Source organism: Salvelinus namaycush, chromosome 27 (genome assembly GCF_016432855.1).
Source record: "Salvelinus namaycush isolate Seneca chromosome 27, SaNama_1.0, whole genome shotgun sequence".
NCBI lineage: Eukaryota > Metazoa > Chordata > Actinopteri > Salmoniformes > Salmonidae > Salvelinus > Salvelinus namaycush.
The window spans coordinates 34,769,220-34,791,085 of NC_052333.1; the positions used below are offsets into that span (position 1 = coordinate 34,769,220).

The 21,866-nt window shown below is 42.7% G+C and overlaps 1 protein-coding gene across 2 annotated transcripts; it reads right to left on the reverse strand.

The window, feature by feature from the left end:
- Positions 1-1,110: 1,110 nt before the first annotated feature.
- Positions 1,111-21,181, reverse strand: LOC120022464 (transmembrane protein 268-like). Of its 2 annotated transcripts, none has more exons than XM_038966382.1 (10): positions 21,065-21,181; positions 17,278-17,347; positions 16,263-16,392; positions 15,804-15,898; positions 8,902-9,009; positions 8,546-8,695; positions 3,056-3,166; positions 2,281-2,370; positions 1,686-1,904; positions 1,111-1,428 (listed from the first exon to the last, which is right to left on the reverse strand). In XM_038966382.1, the coding sequence occupies exons 3-10, from the start codon at positions 16,378-16,380 to the stop codon at positions 1,258-1,260; spliced, it is 1,062 nt and encodes a 353-aa protein (XP_038822310.1). In that variant the 5' UTR covers positions 16,381-16,392; positions 17,278-17,347; positions 21,065-21,181; the 3' UTR covers positions 1,111-1,257. The 2 variants fall into 2 exon arrangements, with proteins under 2 accessions (XP_038822310.1, XP_038822311.1); XM_038966383.1 differs by having other exon boundaries at positions 17,273-17,347.
- Between the last annotated feature and the right edge of the window lie 685 nt (positions 21,182-21,866).

Below are 21,866 nucleotides of genomic sequence, written 5' to 3' on the forward strand. Positions count from 1 at the left end.
ACTGCTTCTTTGCAGTATTGATACCTTTTCTCTGAGCTTGTAAACGTAATGGATTGGCATTTTCAAATGGGCTGTGTACACAGTGTACATGTACTTTTCTTGGGGTTTATTTCTGTTCATGGATATTACACATGCATCTGTTGTGTATGAATTTAGTTGTTTGAATAAAATGTTTTTTTTGTGCAAGAGTAGGTAACAGTGATGTGTACTCTACAGCTATCTCGCTCTCTGTCTTTCACTCTCTCCCACTCTCTCTCTGTGGCCTTTCCACTCCCTACATCTCTTAGGTGCTTATTTATAGTTGGCCCGGATTCCTACATCCCTGTATCTCTCTGTCTCTTTCTCTCACTGTCAGAACATGGACGATCACTCAATATCTGGTGGGAGGAGCTATAGAAGGACGGGCTCATTGTAGCTGGAGTGAAATCAATGGAACGGTATCAAACACGTTTGACTCTGTTCCATTCCTTCCACTCCACACATTACAATGAGCCCGTCCTCCTATTGCTCCTCCCACCAGCCTCCGCTGAGATGGAGGTGGTGGGACTAGGCCAGACCGTGTCTGTAGGATCACAGATGGTCATTTAGCCTCCCGAAGAGCGACCCAGCATCTCTGCGATCGTTTGGTCTGTCGCAACATGCATCTCTGTTCCACTACACCGCCCTGCCTCCCCTGAGCGGACCTGCACTGTCGCTCACTGTGTGTGTTTGTGTCATCGGGCCGAGCACCGGATACTTATGAGCCTATCACCTCAGCAGTTGCGTCAAGGCTGATTAATAACAATGGGTAATGAATGAAACTGTGTGCCACATGCGCCTTCTGTGTAGCTGTGCAGTCAGCCAAGACCAATGATTTATGTTGACCCCTTGAGCTTAATCCTTTCTCTGCATCAATGAATTTGTTCACGCTTGCCCCCACTCTCTCTTTTTATATCTCCCCAAAATCGTTTTTATTTTTATTTATTTAACCTTTATTTAACTAGGCAAGTCAGTTCAGAACATATTCTTATTCATACTTTGCCCTGTTTATCTAAATGCACTCCCAAAATGTCTTAGCATGTACCGTAAATTAATATCCCTGTCTACATAAGGACAAACCTCTTAAAGATATATATTTATTGTTTGTATAATTTTAATGCAAAATGTACACAAGTGGGTACTAAATCGTGACTTGTACATTGTCAGTGCAAATATTCTATTGTCCTACAGTAACATATTATTTAAAGTGGAACGCATCAGCTTTTCTGTGTCCCAGTCTTATAATCCCAGGACCTTGGTTTTGATATACTGACAGAGACAAAGGGAGGCAGTGGTGCAGTGATTCCTCCTGTGGTGTAGGGGGCGGTGTGTGGAGTTTGGCAGCTTTTCAGATACCAACAGCTTGACATACACCGCACCGTAGGTCAGTAGAAGTTGGAGTGCTTTGGCCTGCAAAAAGGGATATGTTAGTATAACATAACAACAGAGACTTCGTAATACTGTATTGAACACATGCTACAGTCTATAGGTAGGCTATATCTTAAACAGTGGTGGCTGGAGCCCGTCCTCCAGATTTCTCCCTCCACCAGCCTCCACTAATCTGGAATACCATTTGTTCAACATGAGGCACTAAAGAAAAATCCTTTAGCGAGCGGTCTACATTGTAACATAAGATTACAAGTATTATTGAAAGCAGTCTAACTAACCTGAGCTGGTAGTATTTGGTCTGGTACCAAAATGTAGTTAGTAGTGAGTTTGGTGTCCTCCCTCTGGCTGGTTGAGGTACTGCCTCCAGTCTCATCGTTCATCAAGAGGGGCCTTTCCTCATCAGAACCTTCATTAACACTTGACCCCACCGCCACAGGGTCAAGGGTCATGACCTCTGACACCAGGACAAGGTGGGACATTCTCTTCTTGAGTCTCTTCTAGGGAGTGAGTGAAAAGTGAGGGGAACCCGTTACAGTGCATTGTCTCCTAGTGCAACACAGAAACACTGAATGGTGATCATCACAAGATTGCCTTACGAGGCAATTGAAAGGCAATATACACCAAATAAAACCCTCCGATAGGCCTAAAACACAATATGTAATACTCAAACGTCTCCTATTGTCAATGTCCAATTTCATTTCAATTTTGCTCAGACAATTCCTTATAACAGTACAAAGAGATTTGTCAGTATCGATCTATGCACATTATATCCCATTGGCTTCCCGAAACAGAATGTCCCTACTGAAAGCCTTGCCAAAGAGAACACAGACACAAATCAATAGAGTGAACATGGTGACATCATGATGTACCTACCTGGGCCTCGTCTCCGACAAAGCTCATCTCCTCTAGAGTTTCAGTCAGTGTCCTCAAGCAGCGGGCCGTATCCCAGTACACAATGAACAGCTGAGCGAGACGAGACACAGACAGGCAGGCAGGCAGACAGACAGTTAGAGACAAACAAACAGAGACAGATGGATGAATGTAATGAGGACAGTTTAGATGACTAAAGTTCATATTTGGTCTAGAGTGATCAACACAATATTTAGCATATGGAGTTTCTGTACTGCACATCATTTCCCGTGTTCCGTTAGTGACACTCAAGGTGCGGGTCTATGGTCACTACCCCCTGGGCACACACTGGTTGAATCAATGTTGTTTACACGTCATTTCAATGAAATTGCATTGAACCAATGTGGAATAGACGTTGAATTGACGTCTGTGCCCAGTGGGTAGACTTGTTGTGGATTCATCTCATTCAGGTATCTGTTGATAGTGATTGATGCCGCTAATAAAGTCCCTCCCTTTTTGTTTTGACTTCCTATGAGCCAGAACATTTGTTACTGTCTGATTAGGATATAAAAGGTCCTATTTCAATTAAACTACAGAATCAATTCATCGATATATATCTTCAAAGTGTCTTGTCGTAATGATCGGTCAATGGATGCGGTTAGATTTATACCACAAAAAACAGTAAAGGTATTTAGAAGTAACCTCGATTACGAGAAAGTGAGTGTGATAAAAAGGTTTGACACAAAATGTTTTCCATCTCAGATTGAGCTGCCTATATGTGCAGGTTACTGTAGCCTACCTGTAGAGTCCCAGTGCAGCTCTGCACCCAGTCAGCCACGCCCACCAGCAGCATATGTTGGCTCAGCCTCTCATTCACCTGGATGAGTCGCACGTCAATGTTGATGTTTATCTGTAGGAAGATCTACGTGAATGTTTTTTGGTCTTAAAACTGTTTTCAGACTACAGTCCAATATCTCTGGTGTTCAATGGTGTTCAATAATGAACCACATAGGTTTCAAAGTGTCTGAATATTTATCTACAATCCTCTGGTGTGGCATATCTATGTAGTCTATTCATTTGCTTCCACAAGCACAGATGTATTCCTATTAATATCGATGCATAATTTATGTTGCTACCACAGCTCACTAATTTTAGCACTGCGATTAAAGATAATCGATAATAAGATAATTTATAATTAGGCTACCCATTAAGACTATCTTTTCCTGCAGTGGGATTTCATTCATATTTTTCATAATTCATTTAAATTGTAATCAAAACTGCTGAAAATCAGGTGTTTCTATGTCAAACAGGCCCTCAGACAGCCAAATCACCAGTTAAGATCTTTATTATCCTTGCTCCCCTCCAACACAAGGTCATAAATCCCCAGCTGTCAGCAGAGCCATACATTACCAGCTGCTCACTGCTCATTTACATTTTCATCATTGAGCAGATGTCCTTGCCCAAAAATCCATATGATATATTTTCCCTGCTCACATGTCAGCCATTGAAACCCATGCACATTCGGTTTGATCACAACAATACGTTATCCAATAAACCACCAATAAGCCTTTGGTTAAAAAAACTTAATGACTTACCTTTTATTGAGGCTATGGTTATTATGTAATTATTCCATCACAACCATTTGATCATCTTTTCAGATGTACCGGAAAAGATGGCCTCGTTCACATTAGTCCAAAATGGTTCATGCTAATGTATTGACGTGTTAGCTAGGCCATTTCTGGGGGAAATGTGCAAATATTCTGTGCAGCACCTATGCACATTCGGTTTCTACAGTCTTTGACCTTTCCAGCTATGTAGAACTTGTCCTATTCGGTTGAAGTATCATAATATAGCATGTATGAGTATCCCTCCCTATGCAGTGACTTAGGGTGTACTGCTCAGACAACAGTGTTGCATGTGAAATTTCTGACCAATGCCCACTCAAAACCCACCCAAAAAGCCTGAAAACTAGACCAATTGTATTTTTATACAGCAAGAAAAGAGTTGCCATATTTATACAATTAACCTTTTTCCATAATGCTATTGAGCCAAATAAGGAATATCGTAGTAACCTGTATGACGTTAGAAGCAAATTTAGTTTTCCTCAAAATAATAAGTATTGCGAGCTAGGACATGACGTAATAAAGGAATTTGAATATGTCTCAAGAGAAAAGACAATTTGCCCTTATTAAACTCGCCAGATCATTTTCCATCAATGGATGTCTATTTACCTCATTTGACTGCTATGGATGTTGATTTATCTCGTTTGACTGCCATGGAAGTCGATTTACCTCGTTTGACTGCTTTGGAAGTCGATTTAGCTCGTTTGACTGCTTTGGAAGTCGATTTAGCTCATTTGACTGCTATGGATGTCGATTTACCTTTTTTGACTGCTATCTCATTTAAGCAATAAGGCACAAGGAGGTATGGTATATGGCCAATAAACCACGGCTAAGGGCTGTTCTTAAGCATGACGCCTGGATACAGCCGTTAGCCGTGGTATATTGGCCATATAGTACAAAGCAGTGCACTTCCTGTTTGAGTTTCTGCCTTTAGGATGGGAGGAGCAAGATGGCGTCATGGTCAGATTTGCAGAAAGGAGGGTGGGGGAGGGCCTTGTAAGCACCCCGCAAGTTTGAATAGCAATGGTTGAGAGTCTTAGTAGTGCGAGTAGGGCAGTCAATATGTTGATAGAATTTTGGCATCCTAGTCCTCAGATTTGCTTTGTTAAAATCCCCAGCTACAATAAATGCAGCCTCAGGATATGTGGTTTCCAGTTTGCATAAAGTCCATTTGAAGTTCTTTGAGGGCCGTCAAGGTTTCGGCTTAAGGTGGGCTGTAAACGGCCGTGGTGATGACGGAGGAGAATTCTCTTGGGAGATAATATGGTCTGCATTTAATTGTGAGGTATTCTAGGTCGGGTGAACAAAATGACTTGAGTTCCTGTATGTTCCTAGAATTACACCATGAGTCGTTAATCATGAAACACAGCCGCCGGCAATGTGGGGAGTGAGAGGGGAGAGTGAACAAAGGATCTGCTCCAGGGAAGTCGTATTCCTGGTCGTAATGCTGGTAGTTATGTTACTGCCGCTCTATTATTCAATAGTTCTTCCTGGCTGTATGTAATGACACAAAACATTTCCTGAGCTAATAATGTAAAAAAAAGTACATAAACTAAATACTGCAACGTTTTCTAAGAGCTAGTCGCGATGCTGCCATCTCCGTCGGCGCCATCTTGCACAGACCAGCTGGCTGGTATGTTTATGGGCATATTCAATCTCTCCCTATCCCAGTCTGCTGTCCCCACATGTTTCAACATTGTTCCTGTACCCAGGAGGCAAAGGTAACTGAACTTAATGATTATCACCCCGTAGCACTCACCTCTGTCATCATGAAGTGCTTTGAGAGACTAGTCAGGGATCATATCGCCTCTACCTTACCTGCCACCCTAGACCCACTTCAATTAACTTACCTCCCCAATAGATCTACAGACGATGCAATCGCCATCACTCTGCACACTGCCCTATTCCATCTGGACAAGAGGAATACCTATGTAAGAATGCTGTTTATTGACTATAGCTCAGCATGCAACACCATAGTTCCCTCCAAGCTCATCATCAAGCTCAAGGCCCTGGGTCAGAACCCTGCCCTGGCAACTGGGTCCTGGACTTCCTGACGGGCCGCCCCCAGGTGGTGAAGGTAGGAAACATCACCTCCACTCCGCTGATCCTCAACACTGGGGCCCCACAAGGGTGCGTGCTCAGCCCCCTCCTGTACTCCCTGTTCACCCATGACTGCGTGGCCAAGTTTGCAGACGACACAACTGTAGTAGGCTTGATTACCAACGATGACGAAACAGCCTACAGGGAGGAGGTGAGGGCTCTGGGAGTGTGGAGCCTGGAAAACAACCTCTCACTCAACAAAACAAAGGAGATGATCGTGGACTTCAGGAAACAGCAGAGGGGGCACCCCCCTATCTACATCGACGGGAGCACAGTGGAGTAGGTGGAAGGCTTCAAGTTCCTTTGCGTACACATCACTGACAAATTGAAATGGACCACCCACACAGACAGTGTGGTGAAGGCGGTGCAACTGAGCCTCTTCAACCTCAGGAGGCTAAAGAAATGTTGCTTGTCACCTAAAACCCTCACACGCAGAATTGAAAGCATCCTGTCCGGCTGTATCGCCGCCTGGTACGGCAACTGCATCGCCCGCAACCGCAAGGCTCTCCAGAGGGTGATGCGGTCTGCCCAACGCATTACCGGGGTAAAACTACCTGCCCTCCAGGACACCTACAGCACCTGATGTCACAGAAAGGCCAAAAAGATCATCAAGGACATCAACCACCCGAGCCACTGCCTGTTCACCCCGCTATCATCCAGAAGGCGAGGTCAGTACAGGTGCATCAAGGCTGGGACCGAGAGAATGAAAAACAGTTTCTAGCTGAAGGCCATCAGACTGTTAAACAGCCATCACTAGCACATTAGAGGCTGCCGCCTATAGGCATAGACTAGGAATCACTGGCCACTTTAAGGAATGTAACACTAGTCACTTTAGTAATGTTTACATATCTGCCATTACTCATCTCATATGTATATACTGTATTTTATACTTTTCTACAGTATCTTAGTCACTTAATAACGCTTACATATCTTGCATTACTCATCTCATATGTATATACTGTTTTTCTATACTATTCTACTGGATCTTAGTCTGTTCCGCACTGACATCGCTCGTCCATATGTATATAGTCTTAATTCATTCCTACTTAGATTTGTCTGTATTGGGTATATGTTGTGTAGTTTGTTAGATATTACTTGTTAGATATTACTGCACTGTCAGAGCTAGAAGCACAAGCATTTCGCTACACCCGCAATATCTGCTAATCATGTGTATGTGACCAATAAAATTTGATTTGATATACCACAAACCAAACCTCCGGGGTGCCTTATTGCTATTATAAACTGGCTACCAAAATAATTAGAACAGTAAAAAAAAAATGCTTTGTCATTCCCATGGTATATGGTCTGATATACCACAGCTTTGAGCCAATCAGCATTCAGGGCTGGAATCAGGTTTATAATTGTAAACAAATCCCCTTTGCGCATGTGCATAACTATAGATAAATCTGACAGGAGAGTTTGAGTGATGAAAGTTGGACAGAGGATCTCAATCTATGAGCAAGAAACACTTAGACAAACATAAAAAAACAAATGTTGGCCTATTTTCTGGCAATGCTGTTATGTGCCAGATGTTAAGACTACAAACCATTATAAATGGCCTATTTGCGAGATTGACTTGTCATTTCAATAGGCATAAGCTACAGACTGAAATCTGGGTTTATAATTGTAATTCAACTTTGCCATGGTTTGCTTAGATAAAGGCAGGATGCCTATAGCCCCTGATAGGCCTACATCTCATTTCAGATAGTCTACAGTAGCCTAGACAAGATGTAGGCAAGATGTAAACTGAACGATTTAGCAGCTCGCTTAGTTCAAATTAACAGAAAAATGTATTCAAATGAATAGCTAGGCGATTTCGAGGTTAGACATGCTTGTTTCTCCCAATAGCCTGCCTGAATAGGCTACTGAGGATGCGGTCATAATTTCAATCACTGAATTTAATATGAATAATATTTACATGGACTAAATATGCTTGTCAACAACAGCCAGTGTTTTAAAAACTTTTTAAAAATGTTTTACCTGAAGCCTAATTTGACTACTGTTACCGTCAATCTAACGCGTTCTAACAACAGAACGGCAATTGCGATAGAGCTTTGATAACTTTCACTTTAATGAATTAAACATGCCTATTAATAATTGCATAATAACATAAGGCTAAAATAACAATAAACAGAAGTTATTTTGGCTATTTATTAAATTGGTTAACCAGCTCCAGGTAGGCTACACAAGTGGCAAAAAATGTATTTGCAATGACTCCAGTGATATTTTCATTTGTGTTTAGATTGATAAGGGGGGGAAAACGATTTAATCCATTTTAGAATAAGGCTGTGTGTAACTTAACAAAATGTGGGAAAAATGAAGGTGTCTGAATACTTAATGAATGCACTGTAAAGTGTAATTGCGATGCAAACTCAAAATGTAATACATTTAAATTCTATATCTGACAAGGTGTTTGTTAAGCCCATAACCATGTGTGTCAGGTGTATACTTTTGCTTCAAAGTAGATGTGTTTAAGACTACCAAGAAACCCTCTGTATGACCCTACTTTAGCCCAAAGCAGTAAAACATTAAGTGCTGTCAGACTGATAAACAGATTGAACACCCACCTCCTTGTTACTATAGTGGAGGATGACGATGATGAATGTGGTGAGGAAGATGGAGACCAGACTGACAGACAGGCAGAGGACCCAGTCAGCGACCGAGAGATACATATGAAGAGTGGAGAACACAGCACACCATATCACCACAAATAGAATCTGGAGGGGAGATAAAATGATACACAGTATAAACTAAACATACAAAAACTAACTCTGAACAACTACAGGACACATTAGTAGAAGACACCCAGATAGTGTAGGAGATCAACAGATACTGGACACTATTGTGAATAATGTAATGGATGTAAAAAAAAAAAAAAAAGGAAGACCCTTGTGTTATTAATCAAGACTTTGAGGGACCCTACCGGTGCCATGATGAAGTGGAAGAGAGAAGAGTTAAGGAACAGGTATCTCCTGACCGATGGCACATCCAGTGCTATGTCTAGAGGTGTCTCAAAGTCTGCTACAGGAATCTACAGTGGAGAAACCAAATGAACCAAACAGTGAATACATGGTAATAATGTATTTTAAATGTAATTTTCCATGCAATGGCCTTCATACTTTACCAAAATGCATTCCACAAAATAAACAAGATAAGGGAATAAGATCAGGGGGGAAAATACTTTATTGACCTGCAATATGTGTCAGGGATGTGGGTGGTCAAAAGTTTGTAAAAGTGTGTGTGACATAATTATTTAAAAAACATTGTATATCCCTTTGAGTGGTGAAGTTAATAATTACACTTGGGGTGGTGTATCAATACACCCAGTCACTACAAATATACAGTGACCTTAACTCAGTTGCTGGAGAGGAAGGAATCCGCTCAGGGATTTCACCATGAGGCCAGTGGTGACTTTAAAATAGTTTATAATGTCTGTGATAGGAGAAAACTGAGAATTGTAGTTACTCCACAATACTAACCTAGGCCTAATTGACAGAGTGAAAAGAAGGAATCTTGTACAGAATATATATATTTTTCAAAACATGCATCCTGTTTGCAAAGCAATTTTTCAAAACATGCATCCTGTTGGCAAAGCAATTTAATTTTTGTCCTGAATACAAAGTGTTATGTTTGGGGAAAGTCCACATTGGTACACATGACTGAGTACCACTCTCCATATCTTTCAAGCATAGTGGTGGCTGCATCATGTTATGGGTATGCTTGTAATCCTTAAGGACTGGGGAGTTTTTTAGGATAACAAAAAGAAACAGAATGGAGCTAAGCACACACAAAATCTTAGAAAACCTGGTTCTGTCTGCTTTCCACCACACACTGGGAGATTAATTCACCTTTCAGCAGGACAATAACCTAAAACACTAGGCCAAATCTACACAAGAGTTACTTACCTAGAAGACAGTGAATGTTCCTGAGTTACAGTTTTGGCTTAAATCTGTTTGAAAATCTATGGCAAGATCTGAAAATGGTTGTCTAGTAATGATCAACAAACAATTTGACAGAGCTTGAAGAATTTTCAAAAGAATAATTGCATAATTCACTTGTGGAAAGCTCTTATAATTACCCAGAAAGACTCACGGCTGTAATTGCTGCCAAATGTGATTCTAATCTGAATTGAGTCTGTTATTGACAAGAACCAGCTTTGGTAAGAGGTAAAGTCAATAATATTTGCAAGGTAATGCCAACATTGGAAAACTGCTTGTATATTCCTCTGTCTCAACGTGTGAAGCAATGCCCTGGCATATGTGTTTTTGTCACTTTTTTAAATAAATTCTTTAAACTGGACCATTTCATCTGGAAAAGCATGTTGCAAGTCAGATTGACATTTCATCTGAAGGTTAAGTGCAGATGAATGTAGGTTTTGTGAGGAAACTATTGTTAAAAAACCAAAGCAGTTGTTTAGCTCTTTGTATGACTTATACCTCCTATCCAACTTAAGTGTGTCAATAAGTGTGTCAATCACAACAAATTTACCGCCGGTAAATTTCTGCTGACCTGTCATTGATAAACGACGTCAGGCTCTGCCTCTTACGACTCATCAGCATGTTTTTTTTTGCGTCGTCTATGTCATTGTGTGTCAGGTTTGTAAAGCGGTGACATGTCCTTTCCTTTTGCCTCAAAGCTATCATACTGATCCCGGAGCCCAGAAACAAAATCTCTCAAGGGGGCCACGAAAGGAACAGCGCTAGACAGGTCCAGTTGGACTGCCTGAAGTGCAGCGCTTGCATTCTGAAAACTTTGGAAGTAAAAAGCTATTTTAAGTTTATCCATTTGGGTAGAGAGCGTCAGAGCCTTGTTAAGCGTGCAAGAGTTAGATTTTCGTCCTCAGATATTTCTAGAAGAGACTAACATTTGCATAATTGAGGCATAATGCTTATGAGGCATGTGCATGGGCAGACCACCTCATACCGGAAAGAGATTTGCGTGTAGCTATTCAACTGTTTTCATTTGGTTGTGAACCCAATCTGCCATCGCCAAGTGGATTTGGAGCAAAAGTTAAATATTGACGGCACAAATGTGAAAAACGAATCTGTCTCAAGGCAGTAGTTCACAGTACTTACCCCAACCAAATTCAGAATATGTGCAGCACAAGGCACCCACTCTGCCAATGGGTTGATATCTCGTATGTGCGATCGCAGGCCTTTTGGTTGTCATTGTCCTTTGTGTCTATGTGTTGCACAGAACAATAACCAGTGGGACCTCCCGAGTGGCACAGCGGTCTAAGGAACTGCATCGCAGTACTAGAGGCATCACTGCAGACCTGGGTTCGATCCCAGGCTGTGTCGCAGTCGGCCGCGACCGGGAGACCCATGAGGCAGCGCACAATTGGCCCAGCCTCGTCCGGGTTATGGGAGGGTTTGGTCGGCCGGGGTGTCCTTGTCCAATCGCGTTCTAGCGACTCCTTGTGGTGGGCCGGGCGCATGCATGCTGACTTCAGTCGCCAGCTGTACAGTGTTTCCTCTGACACATTGATGCGGCAGGCTTCCGGGTTAAGCGAGCAGTGTGTCAAGAAGCAGTGCAGCTTGGCGGGTCGTGGTTTCAGAGGACGCATGGCTCTCGACCTTCGCCTCTCCCGAGTCCGTACGGGAGTTGCAGTGATGGGACAAGACTGTAACTACCAATTGGGGAGAAAAAAGGGGTAAAAAGTACCCAAAAAATGAATAAATCAAATAACAGTCAGTTTGGGCATTTTTTGTTTAAATTCTTACCTTCGCCTCTCCCGTACGGACTCGGGAGAGGCAAAGGTCGAGAGCCATGCGTCCTCTGATACACGACCCGCCATTTTCTGTACTTTGCTTTTCTTGGTCCCACTCAAGCCACTCTGACTTTTTCCCCACTAGGTAAAAATGCTGTGGCTACCACAGAATTCTGCAGCAATACGCCATCCCATCTGGTTTGCACTTAGTGGGACTATAATTAGTTTTTCAACAGGACAATGACCCAACACACATCCAGGCTGTGTAAGGGCTATTTGACCAAGAAGGAGAGTGATGGAGTGCTGCATCAGATGAAAAAAAGCAGGAAAAGCAGCCAACAAGTGCTCAGCATATGTGGGAACTCCTTCAAGACTTTTGGAAAAGCATTCCAGGTGATACTGGTTGAGAGAATGCCAAGAGTGTGCAAAGCTGTGGCAAAGGGTGGGTACTTTGAAGAATCTCAAATATAAAATATATTTTGATTTGTTAAACACTTTTTTGGTTACAACATGATTCCATATGTGTTATTTCATAGTTTTTATGTCTTCACTATTATTCTACAATGTAGAAAACAGTCAAAGTAAAGAAAAACTCCAAAGTCCAAACCTTTGACGGGTACTGTATATATACTTTTAAAAATGTTTTGCTGCCTCTTGGGCCCCCCACGGGTCTGGGCCCAGGGACCCTGCATTATCTGACCCTGCCCCTCCCTAACTATCTCAGACAACCTGATCCAGGTGTAGAACTCTAAAGGGTCGAAAGTCTTGATTAGGGTTTTGATGAACTGGTGTTCCAAGTTTGCTCCCTGGGGTGGCAGGGTAGCCTAGTGGTTAGAGCGTTGGACTAGTAACCAAAAGGTTGCAAGTTCAAATCCCCGAGCTGACAAGGTACAAATCTGTCGTTCTGCCCCTGAACAGGCAGTTAACCCACTGTTCCTAGGCCGTCATTGAAAATAAGAATTTGTTCTTAACTGACTTGCCTAGTTAAATAAAATAAAAAATTAAAAAAATTAAATAAAAATGCAATACCATGTGTGGATATCATAAGGTGAATGCACCAATTTGTAAGTCGCTCTGGATAAGAGCGTCTGCTAAATGACTTAAATGTAAATGTAAATCACACAGTATGACTCAGTGGCTGCCCAGTCCAGTCGTGTGGAATTGTACTTATAGCAGCATCCATTAAAGTCGTACCAGCCCATGAGGCAGGATTTTTGGGATAGCTCTTCACCCTGGTCAGGAGTGTCATGTTCAGCACCCAAAGCAAGGCTTAAGATAGAGACAACACAGAGGAACACAAACATGGTTCTGGTTGGGCTGGTAGGCAGGTAGGCATGCTGGGCTGCAGTGGGTCCTGTCCTTTTATCTAATTTGCAGAAGGAAGGTTTGGCTGGTGGGCATCATGTCATAGGCGGATCATGTACAGACGTGACACATCCACTATCTCAGAGTAAATGTTATATGAATGTACTATTAACCTCAGCCTTTACCAAAGCTGTTTAATCTGTAAATTTCACTCCAGAACCTAACAAAAACGAATTCAAAGAGATATAAGAGAAAATGTTATTTCTCACTTCCCTGTGCTCAAAAGGGCTGATGCTGAGAGACCAAAGGTAATCGCCTCGTTCTGCCCCAGTTCCACCCCCCCGGACACCTTCCCTTCTCCATTCATCATTGAAATTGTCCAGTGTGACCTGTTCTCTGGGCAGCCAAACAAATCCTGCACATGCGCAGAAGGGTTGGTTCTTTAGCTATCGGGAAGAGGTGTCCAGAGAATTTGGCAACGCAGCCACTCGGCTCCAAAACCATCACTACAGACAGTCTAGATAAGGGGGTATTGCCACGCAACCCAGAAGTCATATCACCTCTGGAGATGTATTCTTCTCATAATTCCTGTGCCATGTTTTGGTACAGGGCTTTTGACACGAAAAACACACACTGGATGTGATGTTTTGGCCAACAACTTTGACTTGAGGTAAAATTTTCAACATTAACTGCGGTTCAATCTTTATTTAAATGAATAGACACTGTATGCTGATTTTTAAGAATATAACTTAGAAATGCTTCATGAGCGTAGTACAGCGGTCTTACCCCATCATAACCCAAAATATAAGGATAGGCTGGGATTCGTTCCGATCTGGGAAGTCATTTCTGATAGACCCGACGGCGTTTGTCTCTGCGAACACGGAAACATTGCCTTTAAAAGGTGCATAGCCGAAAAGGGGCTGGAAAAAGGGGCTGGAATCGCGGCCTCACTCCATGGTTTATATTTTGATTTCGTTTAAGTCTATTTTAAACAAACTCTTGCCTATAGCTTAAAAATATGTTTAACTATCATGTTGATATCATGGACCAAGTCATGGCATGCAAAACTTTATCAATGAATTTGCTTGCATTTCTCCAGCCTAGCAAATTAAGTTTTGGGGGTGCTGTTTGCTGACACACAAATTCAAGATTGTGGCTTTAGCACGTTTTTCTTCATGAAAACTTTTCAGATTGATGAAATAACAGTTGGCCTATATTTTGGTGAGACATAAAACAGTCTGATAGAGGAAGTGCGATAACTAGTTAATTTAAACTCAGCAAAAAAAGTAACGTCCCTTTTTCAGGACCCTGTCTTTCAAAGATAATTCATAAAAATCCAAATAACTTCATAGATCTTCATTGCAAAAGGTTTAAACACTTTTTCCCATGCTTGTTCAATGAACCATAAACAATTAATGAACATGCACCTGTGGAACGATCGTTAAGACACTAACAGCTTACAGACGGTAGGCAATTAAGGTCACAGTTATGAAAACTTAGGACACTAAAGAGGCTTTTCTACTGACTCTGAAAAACACCAAAAGAAAGATGCCCAGGGTCCCTGCTCATCTGCGTGAACGTGCCATAGCCATGCTACAAGGAGGCCTGCAGGACTGCAGATGTGGCCAGGGCAATAAATTGCAATGTCCGTACTGAGACGCCTAAGACAGCGCTACAGGGAGAAAGGATGGACAGCTGATCGTCCTCGCAGTGGCAGACCACGTGTAACACCTGCACAGGATCGGTACATCCGAACATCACACCCGCGGGACAGGTACAGGATGGCAACAACAACCGAGTTATACCAGGAACGCACAATCCCTCCATCAGTGCACAGACTGTCCGCAATAGGCTGAGAGAGGCTGGACTGAGGGCTTGTAGGCCTGTTGTAAGGCAGGTCCTCACCAGACATCACTGGCACAAATCCACCATCGCTGGACCAGACAGGACTGGCAAAAAATGCTCTTCTCTGATGAGTGGCGGTTTTGTCTTACCAGGGGCGATGGTCGGATTTGCATTTATCGTCGAAGGAATGAGCGTTACACCGAGGCCTGTACTCTTGAGCAGGATCGATTTGGAGGTGGAAGGTCCGTCATGGTCTGGGGCAGTGTGTCACAGCATCATCGGACTGAACTTGTTGTCATTGCAGGCAATCTCAACGCTGTGCGTTACAGGGAAGACACCCTCCTCCCTCATGTGGTACCCTTCCTGCAGGCTCATCCTGACATGACCCTCCAGCATGACAATGCCACCAGCCATACTGCTCGTTCTGTGCGTGATTTCCTGCGAGACAGGAATGTCAGTATTCTGCCATGGCCAACAAAGATCCCAGATCTGAATCCCATTGAGCACGTCTGGGACCTGTTGGATCGGAGGGTGAGGGCTAGGGAATGTCCGGGAACTTGCATGTGCCTTGGTGGAAGAGTGGGGTAACATCTCACAGCAAGAACTGGCAACACTACAGTACTTAATGCAGCTGGTGGCCACACCAGATACTGACTGTTACTTTTGATTTTGACCTCCCCTTTGTTCAGGGACACATCATTCAATTTCTGTTAGTCACATGTGTGTGGAACTTGTTCAGTTTATGTCTCAGTTGTTGAATCTTGTTATGTTCATACAAATATTTACAAATGTTGAGTTAAACGCAGTTGACAGTGAGAGGACGTTTCTTTTTTTTGCTGAGTTTAGTTCAAGCTCCCCACACAAGTGGACAGGCTGCTTGACATTTGATGAGAATAAAAATTGCCAGTGGGCACCCAGAGAGAGGGAGAGAGTGTGTGTTTGTGTGTATGTGTGTGTGCACTGACCTGGAAGCCGTCCCTCTCCAGCAGAGCCCTGCAGAGCGACAGATCAAACCTGGGGCTCAGCATGGAGGAGGTTGGTACTGCCAGCACACACTGACCTGGAGAAGAGAAAGGGGGGAAAGAGAGGGGAGAGGGGCAGAGAGAGACGGTAGGAGAGAGAGGAGGGAGAGAGAGAGGCAGGGAGAGTGTTAATTTTGACAATAACATATTCTGACAGAGATTTTAACAGTGATGAAAAAGGAGAGAGAGTCAAAACATTGAGAAATAATAATAAAGGTATTAAGGGTAAATAAATAAAGTGGGACATTGTGAAAAGGGTTGGTTTATCCCAAAAACTTACCAAGAGGGAAAAAATAGAACAAGGAAGAGAAACAAACCAAGAATATTTATTTGACAAAGACCATATTTTGCATGATCAGACTTTTACCCATAGTACAATTTGACAACTACGTTACTACGCACCATTCTTCCATCTAGATGTTCCTCTGTTTTCTGGCTGGATCTTGGATGATTGTCTTAGGTCCGCTTCAACATCACTCTCGTCTGAACGCACAGAAGTCTTGTCCTCCATCTCATCCATGATGACGAGACCCTGAACGAGCAAAAACAGTCATACAGTTGAATCAAGATCCCTGGAACCGTAAATCAGAGGAAATGAGTAAGTGCGTGAACGGCCCTGAGCGTCAGCGAGAAATACACAGTGCATCTGACCACAGCAACACAGTTCCGTTAGCCTGGTCCCAGATCTATTTGTGCAGGCTTGCCAACTCTTAGTCATTGTAGGAGTTGGCAAGCCTCCACAAATAGATCTCGGACCAGGCTACATCCGTTGCTCGAGCAGACAGATGCTTGGTCTGATTACAACACCACTTCCTAGTTGTCCCATGTGCCGTAGGTTGTCAGATATGCGTGTGACGTATACACAGTACATGAAGTGAGTGATAAGATTACAGCAAGCAAGCTGCACATTCCAGTGTGATGCAAAACAAAGACATTGAAATGAGAACATTTGATGAATATTCCCTCAGTAGATAGTGTTCTCCTGGGGCATGGCTTGTACTGACACTTTTGGGAGAAAACATGGCCAATGGCTGAAGCTCCCTTACGAGACGCCCAATCGGAGACCACAGCTTTATCGAGCAAACGCCAAAGCCTAACTTTGGAGAAGTCAGTTGAGTTAAGACACGCACTTGATGTGTCCTATGTTTCGAAAGCAACCGGAAACCACATCACTTCTCCTTTTAGAACAGATGACATTGCTCTGCTATGTTATGTCAGCATGTTGGAGAAACCAACAGAAGAATCCAACTAAAGTGTACCAACATGGTTTCTGATTCAGCACTTTCGAGTTTCAACCTAAGTTTCAACAATCATTTTAGTAGCTGACCTTTTTTCCCCCCGGCTACAGACTTCACAGGTTTCTGTTAAAAGCGGCTAAGCTGTACCACAGTTATAAGATAAGATAGACATACCACACCTCAACAGGGTCCGTCTTCAACGCACGATACACAGCCAAGTTATCGCTCTGCTTTCAACAGCTACAAACTCTGAAAGAGAAAGTGAGAAAGTAAAGGGACAGAGAGCAGCTGCATTTTTAGACACTACTGTTGCTTTCTCATTCTCTTGTTCTTGCTCTCTCTCTCTCCCACCGTCCCTCTTTCCCTCTCCCGCTCTGTGTCTCTCGATTGATTGTTAGAGAGGGAGACACATTTTAGCACAAACGTGTGAAAATGCTGTCGGCAAGTGTGACTTCAAGTTGTCTTCTTCAAGTTGTCTTCTTCTATCCCTACACCAGTTCTCTCTCTCCTCTCTATTTTCTTCTCTCTCGCCCTCTATCTCTCTCTCCTTTTTCTCACTCTCAATTCAATTTTAAGGGCTTTATTGGCATGGGAAACACATGTGTACATTGCCAAAGCAAGTGAAATAGATAATAAACAAAAGTGAAATAAACAACGAAAAATGAACAGTAAACATTACACTTACAAAAGTTCCAAAATAATAAAGACATTTCAAATGTCATATTATGTTTATATACAGTGTTGTAATGATGTGCAAATAGTTCAAATACAATAAAATAAATAAACATAAATATAGATTGTATTTACAATGGTGTTTGTTCTTCACTGGTTGCCCTTTTCTTGTGGCAAACAGGTCACAAATCTTGCTTCTGTGATTGCACACTGTGGTATTCCACTCAATAGATACGGGAGTTTTTCAAAATTGGATTTGTTTTCAAATTCTTTGTGGGTCTGTGTAATCTGAGGGAAATATGTGTCTCTAATATGGTCATACATTTGGCAGGAGGTTCAGAAGTGCAGCTCAGTTTCCACCTCATTTTGTGGGCAGTGTGCACATAGTCTGTCTTCTCTTGAGAGCCAGGTCAGCCTATTGTCAATTCAATTCAAGGGCTTTATTGGCATGGGAAACACATGTTAACATTGCCAAAGCAAGTGAAGTATATAATAAACAAAAGTGAAATAAACAATAAAAATGAACAGTAAACATTACACTCACAGAAGTTCCAAAAGAATAAAGACATTTCACATGTCATATTATGTTTATATACAGTGTTGTAACAATGTGCAAATAAAAGTACAAAAGGGAAAATAAATCAACATGAATAAATCTCTCTCTCTCCCTCTCTCTCAAGCACACACTCTCTCATTGTCACTTCCTGCTGTAAGGAAGTGAGTTGCCAACTTTCAAACAGTTTGACCACGCTGGTGCCCCTAATGAAAAAAGTACCTTACAAGTGCCTGTTTACACTTTTATGTGAATGACTGTATATTGCTGTGTACGAGCATGTGATGTTTGATGTGTGTTATGTGTGTCTGTGTGTATCTCTACCAAAGGTTTTTTGACAGAGAAGAGAAACCAAAAATTGAGGGGAAAAGCTCTTCAGCGTTTTCTCCTTATCTATTCACTCTACTCCTAATTCTAGGAATGTTTTTTGAAGATAAAAACTATTTTACAGAATTGTTATGCGCACCAGTTACAGTTGAGGTTCTGAACATAAAGAAATACACATGACTAATAGGACAACTCTCCAGAGACTACACAATGTAGAAACTATTACATTAAAGGTCCTACCTACCCGCACTTAAGATGAAAGTCATTTCAATGACTGGACGTCTATGTGTATCTGTTAGCATACCCATAGACTTACAGTCATTGCGCCAACTCTAGTTAGCATCGGCTCGCAAAACAACCTCTAAGTTCCTTTATACTGGACACAGAGACATAAAAACGGTATCCATAAGTTCATCTGACTTTGGGGAAATAGATAAAGAGCCTCATTACCAAAATCACCAAATCCCCTTTTAAAGTCCCATTTATTTTAATACAGTTACAGCATTTCAAACATTCCCCCAGAAGCATTTAACCTTTTCCGTCTCAACTATTTGGTCCTTTTTCCTCACATACAACTACACTTCCCAATATACACTACATGGCCCAAAGTATGTGGACACCTGCTCGTCTAACATCGCATTCCAAAATCATGGGCATTAATATGGAGTTGGTCCCCCCTTTGCTGCAATAACCGCCTCTACTCTTCTGGGAAAGCTTTCCATTAGATGTTGGAACATTGCTGTGGGGACTCAGTGTCACGCCCTGACCATAGAGAGCCCTCGGGGTTCTCTATGGTGTAATAGGTCAGAGCGTGACTAGGGGGTTTTCTAGTTATTATAGTTCTATGTTGGTGTGTGAGTATGGTTCCCAATTGGAGGCAGCTGAATATCGTTGCCTCTAATTGGGGATCATACTTAGTGTGTCCCTTTTCCCACCTCTGTTGTGGGATATTGTTTTCTTTAGTGCCTATGTGCGCTACGTACTGCACGTTCGTTAATTCTTTGTTGTTTTGAAGGTTCACTATAATAAATATGTGGAACTCTACTCCCGCTGCGCCTTGGTCTGATTATTTATATAACGATTGTGACACTCAGCCACAAGAGCATTAGTGAAGTCAGGCACTGATATTGGGCGATTCGGCTTGGCTCGCAGTCGGCATTCCAATTCATCCCAAAGGTGTTCCCTGGGGTTGAGGCCAGGGCTCTGTGCAAGCTAGTCAAGTCCTTCCACACCGATCTCGACAAACCATTTATGTATGGACCTCACTTTGTGCACAGGGGCATTGTCATGCTGAAACAAGAAAGGGCCTTCAACGAACTGTTGCCACAAAGTTGGAAACACAGAATCATCTAGAATGCCATTGTATGCTGTAGCGTTAAGATTTCCCTTCACTGGAAGTAAGGGGCCTAGTCCGAACCATGAAAACAGCCCCAGACCTTCTCCACCAAACTTTACAGTTGGCACTATGCATTCGTGCAGGTACCGTTCTCCTGGTATCTGCCAAACCCAGATTCGTCCGTCGGGCTGACGGATGGTGAAGCGTGATTCATCCCTCCAGAGAACGCGTTTCCACTTCTCCAGAGTGCAATGGCGGTGAGCTTTACACCACTCCAGCCAAAGTTTGGCAATGCGCATGGTGATCTTAGGCTTGTGTGCGGCTGCTCCTCCATTGGAAACCCAATTCATGAAGCTCCTGACGAACAGTTATTGTGCTGAAGTTGCTTCCAGAGGCAGTTTGGAACTCAGTAGTGAGTTTTGCAATTGAGGACAGATGATTTGTACGCACTACACGCTTCAGCACTCGCCGATCCCGTTCTGTGAGCTTGTGTGGCCTACCACTTCCCGGCTGAGCCGTTGTTGCTCCTAGACGTTTCCACTTCACAATAACAGCATTTACAGTTTACCAGATTAGCTCTAGCAGAGCAGAAATTTGACAAACTGACTTGTTGAAAATCCTATGACGGTGCCACATTGAAAGTCACTGAGCTCTTCAGTACGGGGCCATTCTACTGCCAATGTTTGTCTATGGAGATTGCATGGCGGTGTGCTCGATTTTATACACCTGTCAGCAACGGGTGTGGCCAAATCCACTAATTTGAAGGGGTGTCCACATACTTTTGTGTATTTGACTTTTACTTGACCCCCTCTTACTCACTACACCCCTCTCTCCCCCCCTCGCTCTGTTACTTTTTCTCTCTCTCACAGCTTGTGACTCATTAATCTAACCACATGACTGGTGAAATGAGGTCTACACTTCTCAGAATGAGAGTGAATGAGACGATAAGTCCACAACAACAACAAACTTTTCTTGTAATAAACAAATGGAAATAACCTCACAGAGGTGACAGAACTAGGATAGTACTTGAAATATATGAGGCAACAATGCACACACACAAACACTATTCCTTACCTACCTTAGCTTGGTGTTGTTGTCCCAGCTGGTGTGTGAGTTGATCTGCCAGTGAGTTTAGCAGATGTTCTCCAGGTTATCATGACTCTGGTCTGGTGGTCTGCTGCTATGGGCTGGGACTGTCACACATTAACTCATGCCCCACAGGAATGCACACACACACACACACACACACACACACACACACACACACACACACACACACACACACACACACACACACACACACACACACACACACACACACACACACACACACGTACGTATGCAATGATGGACGCACCAGCGTGCACAAACACACACACAGGCACACACACACTGACAAATTAGAGCATGCAGAGAGATTGATGGGATCGATAGTAACTTGGGACCATGGAAATCTGTATACTTTTGTGAGACTAAATAGATTAACTCAGTTGACCTGAAACATTGTCTGGAGACAACAATCTGATGACCCATGTAATAAACATGTGAAGGATTCCACCTTGGTGTTGAGATTACAATAAAGTTTAATATTGTTCTCTCTATAATTTCAGGAACTTGATGAGGGCAAAGTTGAGATGAAATGTTGACTTGGTGTCTCAATGGTTTATTACCCAGACTACAGTAAACAGTGTGACCGTGGCATGGCACAACACAGACATGGTGGCCAGTCTTTCACGGCACTACAGTTCTCTGCCTAGAATGCCATCTTGGGGTATGAAGGAGTAAATAAAATGTAATACTTAGCTAGTTGTGTCAGTCACTTATCATCATCATAATGGTAATATTGAAGGTGAACAAAGTTCATATTCAGTTTAGAGTGA

Coding starts and splice junctions, on each gene's coding strand:
- LOC120022464 (XM_038966382.1), bottom strand. CDS start 16,380: ATGGATGAGATGGAGGACAAGACTTCTGTGCGTTCAGACGAGAGTGAT. Junction 3,167..8,545: donor TCCACTATAGTAACAAGGAG/GTGGGTGTTCAA, acceptor ATCTTCCTACAG/ATAAACATCAACATTGACGT. Junction 2,371..3,055: donor GCTGCACTGGGACTCTACAG/GTAGGCTACAGT, acceptor CGTCTCGCTCAG/CTGTTCATTGTGTACTGGGA.